The 15,707-nt window shown below is 45.1% G+C and overlaps 1 protein-coding gene across 2 annotated transcripts; it reads right to left on the bottom strand.

Moving 5' to 3' along the window:
- Positions 1-81: 81 nt before the first annotated feature.
- Positions 82-8,031, bottom strand: EIF3D (eukaryotic translation initiation factor 3 subunit D). 2 transcript variants are annotated; one of them, XM_062588660.1, is made up of 15 exons: positions 7,925-8,031; positions 7,375-7,506; positions 6,978-7,023; positions 6,469-6,605; positions 6,269-6,354; positions 5,713-5,785; positions 5,474-5,589; positions 5,129-5,261; positions 4,364-4,511; positions 4,048-4,178; positions 3,465-3,550; positions 3,115-3,244; positions 2,494-2,636; positions 1,261-1,541; positions 82-252 (listed from the first exon to the last, which is right to left on the bottom strand). In XM_062588660.1, exons 2-15 carry the CDS (start codon positions 7,495-7,497, stop codon positions 239-241), a joined length of 1,647 nt encoding a protein of 548 aa, XP_062444644.1. In that variant the 5' UTR covers positions 7,498-7,506; positions 7,925-8,031; the 3' UTR covers positions 82-238. The 2 variants fall into 2 exon arrangements, with proteins under 2 accessions (XP_062444644.1, XP_062444652.1); XM_062588668.1 differs by having other exon boundaries at positions 5,474-5,586.
- Between the last annotated feature and the right edge of the window lie 7,676 nt (positions 8,032-15,707).

The following is a 15,707-nucleotide window of genomic DNA, read 5'->3' as shown; positions in this document are numbered from 1 at the left end:
AAAATTTCCCAATATGTTCACTTTATTCTTTCATAGTAAGATGGGTCTGCAGGCACACAATAACTTTCATGACAGAACACATTTTAACAGAACAAAGTAGCTTTATTCTGTTGTTTGTTTTTCTTAGATCTTCAGACCAGCATGCTGCAAAGTGGACCCACGATCCCACCCGTCAACAGCACAGGATGGAGAGGACTGTTTGGGTCACACTGCAACCCTCATTATCCAACCACAGGGTTCAGCTCTCTTCCTCTGGAAAAGAAGAGGAACAATAATGGAACAAGTGCAACTAGGAAAGAGACCTTCCCCCCCACCCCAGACAACACCCACACACCCTCTTCCTTTGCTCCAGAAATTGCCACAGAGAACAAGAACAAAAAAGAAGCCCAACATTTAAAGGCAAGTTATCCTATCTCAACTTGTCTGGCCTCCTCACCCAGTGCAAAGCTGTTTATTAGTCAAGACCACATACCTGTAATTTGGAGTCAGGCAATTTACATTCTTGCGCAAATTATGCAGCAACTTTAAAATTTCCATAATAAAAAAAGGACTAGCAAGTCTTATTTGCAAGAGCTCCCAAGGCTTCTCATACTGAACAGAAAACACCTAAACTGCATGTATCATGGATCATAAATCGTTTTAGACAGTATAGAGCAAGATAGCAGTTGTCCAGTTAGACATTAGGACTTCTCCCAAACTCTCAGGCTTTCAGACTAGGGATCCCTCAACTTCTTGATATTCACTTAAAAGAAACTTTCATCAAGTTCTTGCTCATGCGAGGTAGCAGCACATTTTTAACACTTCATTTGTATTCACTCTAATTTCTAGAACTGTAGTAAAAAATATCTTAATGTCAACAGCAGTCAGCACCCACTACTGACTGAAATTAATGAGCACCACACAGATCCTGGCACTATTTAAAGAAACGCTCCTTGGTAAGTTCCATTTTCCTAGTCATTGCTCTGAAGCTGTCCCTTCCTTCTAGCCCCTTAAAAGTCTTTCCTCAGTACCCACATAGTACATATGTCGTGCCTCTAACTCTTAGCTCTTTTTACTTACCTCCTTGGTCCTTCCGATTTAGTATTATCTGAAGGTCATTAACACGCATCTTTTCCATCACCAACTTGAACATCCTCAGGGCTACGCATCTGTCATTATGCTGGTCAGATCTAGTTCTTAGATCTAATTTTAACCTTTTGTTACCCTGTTCACCCAGACCAGTCAAATCACTGAAAAGTAACTATCAAGCACACTACAAACCTTCTTCTTCCTCCTCTTCCTCTTCATCTTCCTCATCTTCATCAGAGCTGAAGGTGCCATCAGGCAAGCTGTAGATACGGATGACTTGCTTGTTGGGGTCTTTGAGGATGAGGTACTTTCCCTCATCCAGTTTCATGCAGATGTCAATGACACATCGCAGGATGCCCCAGGCATTCTCTATACTCAGATTAATCTGGCTGGCAAACTCATTTGGCTTGAACTGTTGTGTGCCCAGGATCACATGTCGGGCAGAGTCCTTCACATGGTAACGAGAAACGTACCTAGCAGGAGAAGAAAATGAAGGAATATCAGGAGACCCAGCCCATTCAACATAAGAACACCACCAAGAGAAACAGTGTGATTATTTTCTGTGCAGCAACAACCATCCTTACACTGCAATACTGCAACTTGAGAGGATGTCCCGGCTACAAGCTGTTTCCATGTCTCAGTAATGTACCCGAAATCCTTCCACTACCTCAGATCAGAATGAGTAGTACAGAAGACAGAAGAATTAGTCCCACCAATAAAAATTTTGCAACAGCATGTTTAGCAGGAAGTCTGAACTCAGACGAGACTGACTGAGTCAGTCCCATATTACACAGATATAATTTCAATAGAGGCAAAATAAACACTGCAGCAGCCACTTAATCTGTTTTGATATCTACCAATGACTCCTAGCTAAGTGACTCGCATCTACTCTGTGCTGGTGCTGTGCAAAGGAACCACAGACACCTAAGAAACTGCATGCCTGGAAGAAGCTAGAACACAAAACAGTTCATTCAGGCCATCAATAACGGGACAGACTCACTGATTCTAAGCTGACAGTTCAAAGTAAGTGGAGGGGAGCTACTGCCATGGCTCAATTTCTCACTGATGATGCACTAAGGATCTCAATCAGATTCCTGACAGGTAGCACAGTCTTTGGATTTACTTCCCTTGTTGGCAATCTCAGCAAAGCAAGCAAGAACTGCACAGGCTGCCTGCCCTTCACGTGTGAGGTCTCTCAAGGTCACTCACAATGGGTGGCATATCCATCAGATACTGAGGAGAAACAGCTTACACAAAGGCCAGGGTCATCACTAGTTACACTCACCGTAGGCTCTTTCTGCACACACCCCAAATGTGAGGCAATTTTATGATTGCTCACATTCCACAAATGGTTTAATTTGACAAGTTTGTTAAAACAACAGAAAATTCACCCAAAGTATGTTTGTTGTGAAAATCCTGTCTTACCCAAGTTTAAGATATTCTGATCCAGCCAGCAGCGCACAACATGTCCAGCGGGCTAATTTGTAGCTGTTGTTTTTCAGCTCTGTGGCAATCACGGCTCCTCTCTGAGAATCAAGCTTCTGGCGCCAGTCTACTCCATTGCAATACTGAGAGGAAAATCAAAACCAGAGTTAACCTAACAGGCCAGAATCAGTCATCTCTTCAGCCATCTTTGCATCATGCAGGAAAGGCTGTCAACCATATGATAGCATAACAAAGGAATGCAGACAGAAACTTAAATCCCTTGCACAGGAGAAAGTGAGAAATTAGAACAGCATGTACTGGTCAACATATGCAGGACTGGCTAGGAAGGGAACAGTCTGAGAGAGAAGAGTTTACAAAGAAAGCATTTGCATGGAGTTGCTATTGTATGGAACACAGGAACAGAAGACGGTTCCAACCAGCTACCTGGTATATGGGGGAGAGACTACTAGCACTGCTTGTGCACCAAGTTGTGTTCCTTAGATGGAACACAATAACCAAGGGGACACCATCAGATGTTTGTCCTATGTTGCCTGCTATACCTGGTATGTCAGGCAGCAGTGAAGCAGTTAGAGCTAGCTTTGGGATCTTGTTCTTCCTCACCCTGGAATCCCATTCGTTCAGTGTTTTGATGTTGATGAATGACACTTCTCCATTAGCTCCCGTCATCACTCCATCATGTTCACAGCGGACAATGAGATCTATATCATCTCCCAGTTTCCACCTTCGATATCTGCAAACAAACGATCCAGGAGATTATTCTTGACCCTTGCTTTTAGATCTATGCAAGTAGTCAGCAAAATCCTTTCGCCCTCTATCTGTCCACTGTGAGGAAACCCAGGCACTCCTCTCACAGTAAAGCTACAGCACTACTACTGACAAGTTTTACCTACAAATCACACCGATACCCTGCACCCTTGCCAAACCTAGGCATCAGAGATAGATCAATGTACCTGTATGCAACAGAGGCTACTTCATTTTTATCCATGTCATCCTCCACAAAGGGGTTTGGGTTGGGAAACTTGTATTTTTCCTTTCCCTGCAGAGGAGGAAGAAAAAAAGAAAAAAAAAAGGGGGGGGGGGAAAGGCACATCAGGAAAAAATGAAGCAACTATAAGATAAATAATCTCTTACAGCATGAATAACTAATCTCTTTTACACAGAAAGAGCCCAGAAAATTAAGAAATTAAGACAGCTAGTAAGAAACCTCTTGTCCGCATTAGCCACTTAGCTATAAACATTATTTCCATTGACACTTCAGTTTTGCTACGTGTACTCAGAAGGCTGCCTGTTTCACCAATGGGAGTGGAATTTTCAATTTGTGTGACAAAGTGAAAATCTTTCTATAAAAAGCACACTGCTGACTGTAAGTAATCCCACCTCTTTCAAAACTCAAAACAATATTAGTGTGAAGCATTTTTGTCAAATAAAATGTTTTTGTGCTGAACAAATTGTATTAATAAAGCCTTAATAAAAAATCTCTTCTCGAGACTCTCTGAAACATAGACCCCAATATCCAGGGCTGTTAGACTGTACCATTCTTAGACATTGTTGGGAGAAGTTATGGTTGATGTACGTGGCCTCCATGGCAAGGTTGCGTGGAGAATTAAATGAGTTGCCCTCTTCCTGTGGTGGTTCATTAGCTGTTTCACTCACTGTCAGTAAGTCTGGGAAAAGAACAGATCACAAGCGGTTATACCAGAAAAGTAACTATGTCACCACCTTCAAGGAGTTTCTAGCCCCATGCTGAAATAGACCAACACTGAAGTTGCCTTCCAGAGCTAGTAACTGTACTGCAGCAGTCACATTGTTCCAAGTATGACCTGGATACCAACTCATAAAATAAACCCACCAAAATCAGAATTGTCCCTCTTGTCAAAGAAGAGCTTGGATCCAACTCGCTGGACAATGATGTCCCAGGAATACACAGAGCGAGTGCAACTCATCAGTGTGGCCAGGATAGCATCTGTGGCAAACACATTTCCTTGGGTCTTTGCCAGCTACAGAAGGGAAGGAGGAGAAAAGTGTGTTTCAGCAAGTTGAACAGACATCTTTTCCCCTTCCCAGCCAAAATCAGAAGTGTTAGCAAACCAGACTATGAATTTCTTCCCCCACCCTCAGAAGCTGATTGCTAGACAAAGCATGAAGAACTGCCTTGCAACCTAGACTGACCCCACTGCAACAAGGTAAAAGGGATGTAAACAAGTAGTGAACTAGCTGAGAAGTTCTTCATTGTTAGTAGTATTGGTAATGAGGGATCTCGCAACCTCCTTCTCCAAGAGCAGAAACTTGAAGAACCAGACCTCTGACCTGGATGTTTTTTTTTTCAGTACAGCTCAAGTACTAGTCTGCTTATCTTTCCAGAATTATAGCTTTTCCTTGGCTAGTATCACTAATTTTACATTAATCTAGCTCTGCTTTGGATCTAAGAAAGCTAATGGTTACCAGCTAAAGTGCTTTCCTGTAAGAGATCTGGAGTTTTTCTCCCCATTTCTCTTCTTATTCAAAGACATGGCTCTACTTGCAGACCCTTAAATTTGGTCTGACTGTGATGACAGGCTTCTAACAGCATGCAGTGAGAAACACACTGCTAGAGTGTGCAAAATAGTAAACATACCTTTCGGATAACTGGGTCATCAGTAGTAGTGACAGTATGGAAGATGCGTTTAATGCTCCTCAGTAGCTTCTCATTCCTTGTTGTAATGCGGTCAAAGGCTTTATCATAGTACTCCAAGGCTCCACAGCACTCTCTGCAAAGATATGACAAGGCAGTATTGACACCCCATACAATTAACATCATTCAAATACCACAGGATTGAGGGGGCCGTCAGGCTTTCCATTATCATTCCTGCTTTGGTGACTTCAAAGGGAACACTGGGCACTGGTGAGGAAGCCCTTGCTCTGCTACTTTTCAAAATCAGTCAGGTCAGGAAGCAAGCACCCAGCTGTTCTACAAACTCACATGTCCTGTGGCTCTGACACCTCCAGGTAGCGCATCTTCATCAGTCGAGGGAAGTCCATCTCTTCTTTCACCTCCCAGTCACTGCGAACTTCAACAGAGGAGTCACGAGGCTTCTGCTGTGCAGCGAGAGGGTAGACAGATAAAGAGACAGCAACACAGTACATCAGGATTTGTGAAAGAGAAGTTGCCTCATGAAAGCAGACAGAGCTAAATCACAGGGGTCAGAAAGTTGAGTCTACCTGTGATTTTTGGTCCCACTTCTGCCTCACTCCAAACTGTTTCTGAAACTTCTTCTGCAGACGCAAACGATCTCTAAAAAGGCAAGTATGTGAAAAGCTATCACGACAAGTTCTAGATTCCTAGATGCCACAACTACTCCTACACTTCCAACTTACCAAAGGAACAATGCCTTTAGGCATCAAGCCACTGAAACATATGCTGAGTTGTCTGTTGATCAAGCATTACAAGCTCTGCTCTCTACTTTGAGTTGTTCTTTAAATATTTTCTCCTCTGAAGACTATAATACAGTTTCCAAAAACAGTATGCTCCATTTTAAATTACTGTGGTAATTTTCTGAACTGGATTTAGAAACTCTCCTAAACTTTTAAGTAGCTGTTTGAAACCCATGCTTATAACTACAGGTGACTTCAGCCAAACACTGTACTTGAAAATATTCTGAAGTTCTTTGGTGACTGTTAGCTCCAGTGGTTTCTACCACAGTAACTTAACCAATTTATTAAAAGCTTGTTGACACACTTTGTATAAGTACAATATACTCATATCTGAGGCCCTCACCTCTCCTTCTGCTTAGCGCTCTTTGGTAGCGTCTGCATGCTGAACTGCAGCATGTTCCGACGGTCCTTATCTCTCCTAAGGTTCCTCTGTGAAAAGCAGAGAGGGGGAGGAGAAAGAAAAAAAAGAAGACATTTTAATTGTAAAATTGTGGTCTACCATTCAAGCTCTCCTTCAAGACAGTTTCAGAAAACAGGTGTTACCTGAGCAAATCGCATACGATTCCTCTGGTATGCAGTTTTCTGTGTTCGTGCTGTATCCACCAACTGGAAGCTAGTCTCATCCTCCTCATGAAAATATGCATATTGACTTCCTCCACCAAACTGTGAAGAGTACTTGTCTGAAAATAAAGCATAGTATCTTGCTACCAAGCTTCCAGGAAAAGAACAGGGTGGGTCGGGGAACAAACCCCTTCAACTGCCTTCCCCCGAGTCTGATGCATGAGTTGGGATTGTTTGCCTTACACCACCACAGTTTCCTCTCCCTCCAAACTTACAAGAAAGCATCAATCATGAGGCAGTGCAAAACCAGGACTAAGCCCTACGGACAAGGAGGGCCCTATGGAGCTCTCCTAAGGGTGAGGCATGCTTCTGAATATAAGCAGCTCTTGCTGAGGTATGTAGGTAACCACTAGAGCTGGTACAAAACATGAAAGTAGGAAGTACATTTTGCATGAAACAAATGACTGGAGCAGTCACCAGACATCACGTACTTGTGTATCTCTTATCCTGATATGTGGCTCCTGTCCAGTCTGCAACCTAAGGACAAACCAACATCCAAAATAAGTGAGTAGCAACATGACATTCCCCACTGCTCTGACTATATATATGTGGGACTTCAAGTAACAAAAATAAATATAGTTCTATGCTCCAAAATTAATCCTTTTAGTTCCCACCACTGCTTGCCAGCCTTACTAATAGTTTACAACTATGCTAACTAAAACGCACTACAAAGGCTGTTTCAAGAACAACCACAGTAATTAGCAGCTCTAAAAAAAAAAACAATACTATGCACAGGTGAGATGTAAAAAGGAATACAAGGACTGTTCAACAAGTTAAAACAGAGGCTGCCACCTTCCCTGGCTTTATGTTATGACATGATTTTAATACCTTTCCCAGGCGGTCTCCTTTACTGAAAGGCTGATATGGCATATCCCTGAACTGCTCAGGTACAGCACAAGGGCCCCAGCCAGAGGGGTTGTCCTGGATCACGGGTGTCACAAACTTGGCCATTTTTTGAACCTTTAGGAGGGAGCAAGAGAGGAAAAAGAAGCAATCAGAAAGGCTTGGTTGTCGAGTGGCGAGTTCTGTCAAGCGCCGTGACACACGCTGAGGACAGGGTTGCGCTAGGGATACCGCTGACCGCGGCCCACCCCCGCTCGAGCAGGGCTCGGTGCACCCAGGAAGGGGCGGACAGGGCCTGCTTCACCGCCGGGGCCCAGCGCTGGCCTCCCAAGCGGAGCGACGCGGGAGCCCCAGCCCCGCTCGGGGGGTGTGCACCGCGGAGTGGTGGTGTTTAAGGTGACAGTGGGGGGGGGGGGCGGAACTGGGCCCAACCGGAACCGGGAGCAGAGGTGGGGCCGGGGGGCCCCGATACCCGCGGGCCCTGGCCCAGCGCAGCAGCGGGCCGGCTCCGGGAGCGGCCCCGGCGGCTCCTCACCTGCGCAGCCCCGGCGCGGCCTCGATGGCGGCGGATGCGACAGCGCGAGCCGGCGGCAGCGAGGAAAAGGCCTGGCGCAGCTCCGGCCCGCCCTTACTGCGTCACTGCCGCGCGCCGCCGTCGTAAAAATCCACAACAACAACAACAACAAAAAAGGCCCGCCGAGAAGCATTTTTTTTTCACGGCACTGCCGTAAAGCGTGAGCGCTCCTCCCATATCTCCCGCCGGATGCCATACGTCATCCTAATGACGCAAAGCCATGGAGCTGCTGAAGGGCCTGGCTAGAAAAGCCGCAGCGAGCGCCGCCATGATGCGCTGCGTTCCCTCCAGTATCCCAGAGTGCCTTGGGGCCGCGGGGGTGGGGGAGGTTATCACCTGGCCTTGGGGTGGTGGCTACCGGTGGGGTCTCGGTGCTGGTCCCTGAGCAGCAGCCGTTTTTATTGCTGCCAGCGTTTTCTTCCTCTTCTTGCTGCGTGTTCGCAGGGCTGAGCCTGTGGAGTGCCTCGAAGCCCTCCATCAGCCCCCCGGGAGCTGCTCTGGGGGTGCTGCCTCTGCTGCCATGAATGGGGTGGGAGAGGCCTCACAGTTCATGTAAAGTCACATCACCTATAGTTTGTTCTGGGGTTGAGTTTGCCTGTCCTCTGTTCTGATGGTGCCTTTTTGTCATAATGATAGCATTGACTGAAATCTCACACCCTCTTCATTGCCTGCACAAAAATATATAGGATTAAGGGAAAAAAAGACATCAGTGGTGGTAAAATCACTCGACCCATTGAAAAGCTTGAGTTCAGCTTCAAGTAGAAAAGGCTGAGATGAGGTATGACAAAGCCCTTCAGTTTGGACCAGGCTGTCACAAAGAAGAAGAAAATGGATTGCTTTCCCTGCCTGCTGAAAGTAGAGTAGAAATATGAGTTCAAACTGAAAAAAAAAAATAGATCTGAGTGAAATGTTTGAAAAATCTTTTCTCCTGGTAAAGTTGATTAGGCTTCTAGAAATGTGCAAGATCGTTAGTAGGGGATATTTAAGCCTTTGTTAAACCAGTATCTATTGGGAATGATTTTGATCATTCAATTGATCTGTCTCACAGCAGTGGGATGGCACAGATTGTTTTGCAGAGTTCTTTGTTTCTTGTATCTATTACTCTCATAGGGATACTTGGACTTCATGATCACACAGGTGACTTCTCCAAATCAAGAAGACTTCCTCTCTTTGACAGAGCTTGAGCACACATTACTCTGCCTAAAATTGTGTATAGGAAAGAATGCTGATCCGTATAGGAAAGAATGCTGATCCTCAGCTTAGTAAAACAAATATTTCTAGTGCTATGGTTCAATCCCTCTGTCCAGTTGTGCCAAGTTCTTCTACAGACATGAAACAGACTTACTGTACAGTCTGGCAGGTAAATTCCTGTTTTCACAGATAAACATGGAGATAATAATTAAGAGATTTCTGTCTGGGATAAAAAACAGACATGCACGGCTCCTGACAAGAAGTATATCAATAAGGCAGGGTATTGGATTGGGAAGTATGATTTAATTCTATGCCCCTTAATTTTGTCAGACAAAACATTTTTTTTGTTAGCCTTTTGAAATAAAAATGTATTGCATATATTTTCCTCTCTCAGGTGGTGAGAGCAAAATTCATTTGTAGATCTTAGATGCTCGCATACCAGAGTGACTGAATGTTTCTCTACCATAAAAAAGAGCAGGATCCAGTTTACAGTTGTCTTCAGCTCACAGTTTAAGAGCTCACTCTTTAGAGAATTTTCCTGGGTGTCCTTAACCCCGGAAGAGTCTAGATCAGTATTTTTCAGAGGGGCATGCATTTTCTCTTTATTTATAAATTCGCCACCTTTCTGAGAAAGAACAGAAGCTGCAGCAGCCTTTACTTTGCCAGGATACATCCTCTCTAATCAGGAGTAGGATTATTAAAGCAATTTTCCTAACTAGTGAAAAATCCATTTACGGAAATATAGTTTAGAAAATAACAGTTTGTAGCTGTCCCACCTAAACAGCACTCCTGGGGACAAATGTAATGAGTACTGGAATTGCTTCACTGCTATCCAGTGGCAATGCAGTGGATTCTAGCTCTAGATGACTCCTGCAGCACCCTACTAACTCCTATTCCTTGCCTTCCCCAGCTTGGGTGGTGGACTGAGTGGACTCAGAGGGACTTTGGCTGTAGGAAGTGGCCTTGCACACCTTTGGGACTGCTGTGGCTGTATTCCAGCTTATAACTAACTTTCTTGTTATCCATGTGGAACAGATAAATACACTTTATCCAACTTGATACATTAGATTCAATCTGAACATAGCTATGTTCATGTCCTGCTGAGAAGACAGTGACAAAAGGAGCAGGAAACTCCAAAGGGAAAACTGGACTAGCAAATGAATAAAGAGAAGCAATGACAACTGGATTGATAATTTAAATACCTTTGTCTTTCTTTCCTCAGCTTCCTTTTCTCTCCCAATCCTGTGTGAGGTTCTTAAAAGAGAGTGTAATGCTGCTGTTGTCTTTCAGAGTTGACAGATTATTTGCAGTTTGGGCCAACCCAGCAAAATACCTTCTCTGGGCACAGAGTTGGGTACAAGGCATAGTTTGGAGGGCAGAGCTTGCATATAGGAAGTGTTCTGTAAAGAATAAATACTCCTTTGGGCTCCAACATAAAGTACCAATTTCTTACCTTGGGGAAAATATTTCAATTCTAAGAACTTACTCCTGACTTGAAGAGGGTCAGATTCTCTGCCATATTTAGGTCAAATTTACAGGAGGTGGGAGGGGTGGGTGAGGAGTGAGTAGCTTTATCTCACTTTTTATTTAGCACCAGACACTGCAGCCTCTGTTCTCCTGTCCCGTGCTCTAGTCAGGGCTCCAGTGTTGTATGAACTCCTCTGTTCCTATCTTCCTAGCCCCAAGCACCATTTTTGCAACTAATTTGCCATCTGGCTGTTAGCTTTGAAGACAGGCATGTGAATTTCCTAGTGAAGTCTGGTGTTGCTCAGAATACACATTCTTGCAATCATTTGATCATTAATCCACAATTCCAGTTAATCAATTAATTACAGTTAATCAGCCAAATCAATTTTCCCTGGAAGACGCTTATGAGAACAGCCAGGATAATTGCTCCTATCTGATTTTGCAACCTTGTTTCCCATTTCTCTATTTTGGGGATCTGCACTGGTGTTAGCAAATCTATAAAAGCAAGCTTGTCATAGCATCGTGGCTGTTCCAGTCCAAAGGCTTCATAGCCATAATCTAGTGCTTTCTGTCCATTTCCCACAGCAATTCAGGGCTCATTCAAGAGCTGTTCTGTGAGCTGGCTGTGTGCAGAACAGCAGACTCATCCTGCTGAGCAATTACAATATGCAGCTCAGGCAGTATCATCAGAAGTTTACCAGATTTAAACGAAGGAAAGCAAATCAAAGCTCCCAACCTATTAGAGTCCTTTTCTAGAAAAAATGCTACTTTCTCCCCCAACTGGAGACACCTTAGAAAACCTTAGGATAGGAGTTGCCTTCTAACTTGTGTGACTGTGATTCCCATTTGCTATGCAGGATTTCTGTTCAAAGAGGGGACCTGAAGACTAATGTTCACATTGAAACACTAATTTCCAGTAGTTCCTTTTGTAATTCTTACAGCAAATGCATCAAAAATAGCAAGTTGTTTCTTTTTTTTAACTGGACAACAAGCACACTGTGTGCCTGTACCATATGTTTAGTCTCCAGTGCTCTGTACATCTTGACAAACCCAGAAACCAGGGAAAATAATCTTCAGCCTTAACACCTTCCCCCAGCTGAGAAGCCTAATGTTTACAAACCTCTTCAGATCAGACTGTTCTTCCAAAGTCGTCATATTTAACGTGGCAAGATTTAATGCTGGCTCCTGGGTTCTTGTTGCAAACAACCTTCACTGTTTCTAAAGTGGCTCCTGTCACAGGCCAGCAACTATCTGGCTGCTCAGCTGCCCAAAAGGATCATTGTCCACAAGAAAAAGCTATGTTTCAATTGCTCTCTCCCTCTGCTCACAGACTGAGAAACCCAAGTGTGTATTGCTCTTTGCATCTCATCTTTCCAGTTGCACTTTTAACTGCCTTCTCAATTTGCTGTTCTCCCAGGCCAAGTGCCTTCACTGCTAAGTGTGGCCTCCTTTTGTGCTCCCTTTTCACCCCTCTCCAAAGCTACTTAGATGCTGAACTATAAACCTGCCTTCCTTGAGTGACAGTTGCTCACCAGCTTTTTCAGGGTGATGATTGATACGATTTTTAGAAATCCTGGAATAGCAGCCATACAGTAACTTTAATGTTTGTGTGCTGTGAATGTGATTTTGAATTTGCTGCCTGTGCGGCACCTGGCTGATTTGCTGTGTGTGTTCAGACCAGTCATGTCAGTACAGTAAGGTCTAAGCAGAGGAAGGGCTGTGTGTGTTCTTGGTAGAGGATAGTGCTTTCATCGCTAGGCTTTCTCCGTGTTCCTCTTCGAGCTGTGCTTCGTGCTCCCCACTTCTGCTGGGGCAGACCATCTCACTTCCAGGGATATATAGAAACCTGGCAAGCATGGGCTTCTTCTTCTTTGTAAACCATATTGCTTTTACAGGCTAGATGTAGAGCCTTGCCCTGCTTTAGCCACCCCTAGAAAAAGGCTGTTGGGCAAAGCTTCCTGGAGTATATTCTAGGAAGTAATGCCCTTCTCTGAATTAGTACTGTTTCTTACCTGGCTTTGATCATTTTTATTTACACTGGCACCAGTGTCACATCTTTCCAAGGCACCAGTAGCTTAAAAGCTTCAAGACCTAGACCACATGCATTATCAAAGGGGCAATGTGTATCACTCACTATCCTGGTCTTCAGCTGCTGAACACTGCCCTTTCCAGAGCTATAGAAGGAGCCCAGGTTCATCTGTCTCCACATTAACTGTCAGGAAGATTGTCTCCTTTGATCTGCATTCAGCGCTGGATTTTATCTCAGCAGTCAACAGGCTAATTCTGCAAGTTTATTCTACAAAGCTCGATTAGAGCAGCTGGTGCTGACAGTGCCCCTGCTGGCTCTGAGCTTGTAGGAGAGGAAGGCTTGCACAGTAGCTGGGGTACAGACTTGGGACTTCACAGACTGAGCTGCAAATCCCTGCTGCACTGCAGGCTTCTGGGCGATTCTTGCAAGTCACATCAGTGGGAGCTATGTACATCGATGCCATTCAGAATTGGTGCCTGGGTCATAGTACTGGATGTGAGTGCTGGGAGGGACAGCATCTTCCTACCTCATCAGGAGAAGAAATACATTAAAGATAAAAGGTGCTTCTGAATGATGACGATGATGAACCATTTAAACAGAGGCAGAAGCAGATTATGACTGCTGTGTCTGGGAAACGCTATACAGACATAACAGGAGCACAGCAGGGAAAAGAACAGGGCTGTGAATGGTGGTGAGTGCAGGGACTGTGATGCCTCCTCACCACTTAATTAACATTATGCCTTTCAACTGTGGGAGTCCTGCTCCATGCCCTGTGGTTCTACAGTACCTGAGTTATATTCAGTACTGCCCCAAATGGGATCTTAGTGTATGTGAGCAGCAACTGCTGGCATATGCAGACTTTCTTTACAAGGGCCCTGCCCAGCACAGAAGTACCCACAGTTTTCCTTCAACCTGAGCAGTGTGACAATAACCTCTGTGAAGAATCAAGATCTTTTGGAACTAAATGTGCTGTACAAATGCTCCTGCCGTGCTGCCCCTCTCATCCCCTGGAAAGCTTATTTCTTAAATAAGCCAGCCAGGCAAAACTAAGCAACACATCAGGAGCTGAGAAAGAAAAACAGACTAAGTGATTTCTACTAGGGAACAATATCAGGAGTCAAGCTCCAGTTGCACAAGGCCTAGTTATCAAGGCAACTCTGTTTCCGCAGTAAGGAGCTGAATGCAAGTGCTACGAGTATATAATGTGCTATTCCCCTCCCCAAAGGCTCTCCTTCCCTCAGAGCTCTCTGAAGCAGTAATATCGGGCAAGCCAACCTTCCTTTCCCCTTGCTGTCTGCAGGACATGCCACCTTCAGCTCCCAACCTCACTTTCCCTTTCTCCCTCATCATCTGAGGCATTAGGTTTTCAGCCTGAGTGAGAAAAGTCTCCCCAAAAGACAGCAGGGGCAAGGGGCACACAGCAGCCCAGGAGGCCCACTGTTGCCATTCCATTTCTTGCTCCTCAGAAAGTCAGAGACAGGGTTGGCTGCTGCACTTGGACAGGGACAAATGTGCGTCTTGAGGTATATGGAGTGCTAAGCCTTGGGGCTCTTCGTTTCTCTCCTCTTGAGCAGATTTCAGTGCCATCTGCTCCATTCTGCCTTTGGAGGAGTCAGCCATGTGCTTTTGTCTCTTTTGGCAAAGCTGTGCTGCATATGTCCCCTCTCGGGCTTCAGATACCCCGAGGTAGCCAGAAAGGAGAACACACAGCTTCAGCCTTGTTCCAGAAAACTCCTACTGCAGCAGCCCAAGGTGTTTCTCTCCTCTTCCCTGTCCTCTACCACTCTGTGTGAATTAGGCACTTCCCAAGGTCACAGCCTCTGAACCGAGGCAGCCAGATGGTCTTGACTGTGGAGAGGATGGGAAGGGGCTGGGATGGGCAAAGGGCCTGTCCTGTACCTTTGGCTTCCCAGAAGGGCACACAAACAGTGCCAACCTGTTGGAGGAGAGCGACAGAGGTGGGAAAAGGCATGGTACAGGCACAAAGCTCCCAAAGTTAGAACTGCTCAAAAGAACTGTGCTTTTGTCTGCACATGTGAAATATCTCTGAGCTGAGCTCTCCAGGACAATCTCTGGCCCAGCACCAGCCAGAGGCTGGAGAGGCTGTAAAGTTTAGGGGAGGATGAGGCTTGCTAATGGCCTTGGCTCTGCTCAGAAGATAGCTTATTGGGATATGCCTACCTCAAAAAATACCACACCTAACTTGGTGCAACAGCTTTGTGTCTGCTCTCTCCTCCTAAAAATCATACCTTTCCCTCAGGCTGGCATGTCCAGGATGGGAAAGAGCTGAAACTCGTGCAACTGAGTTATACCGTATTCATTCTGAGATTTCCTGCTAGAAGGATGGGGAACACAGAAGGAAGCAAGTAGTGAGGAGCCACAGGAAACTGGAAGTTGCCCTGTGCAGATCTGATGGCACATGCAAACTTCCCTCTTGGTTGAAAGTCAGTGTTACCTGGTTGCAGTGTACTGGAGTGCATGTAGGAGACCTGGTCTCTGTTCCCAGCTCTGCAACAGCTCTTGACCTAGTTGTTTGATCTCCCTGGCATTTTCTTTCCCTTGTCTTTTATCAGCTTGTCCTCAGTGCAGGGGCTGTACCCCTCATTGGTATAATTTTGAGTGCACCATATGCTTGGTAACATTGCTTAGGAGAGCTTTAGTGAAAGACTTTTCTTGCCTTATCTTGGTGACAAAGAGCTCTTTTTAGTTCAAACACTCTGTAAGGCTGTATGCCCTGAGCTCTTGTGGTAGCTACAGCATATCCTGACCAGTCTGCTTGCCTGGCTAGCCACCCCCTGCACACAAATAGGACTCTGAGTTCCAGTCCTGCTACAAAGAGCTGGGAGATCTTTTGCAGGCTCACACTGTCTCAGAGCTATGCATCTGCTCTGCTTCCTGCACAACGCGTTTTTACGACTTTCCTGCTATGCTGAGCTTGTACCGCAGGATGGCAATGCCTGCTAAGGAATGAGCAGAGAAGCCTGTACTCCTGGCAGTGATAAATTCAGAAAATTAAATGGTGGTGGCAGATCCTGATTGACAGGTCCCTAGAGAGCA

This window comes from Rhea pennata, chromosome 1 (genome assembly GCF_028389875.1).
Source record: "Rhea pennata isolate bPtePen1 chromosome 1, bPtePen1.pri, whole genome shotgun sequence".
Lineage (NCBI taxonomy): Eukaryota > Metazoa > Chordata > Aves > Rheiformes > Rheidae > Rhea > Rhea pennata.
Note: the sequence above shows the minus strand (reverse complement) of the source record. Positions and strands in the feature narration are given on the sequence as shown.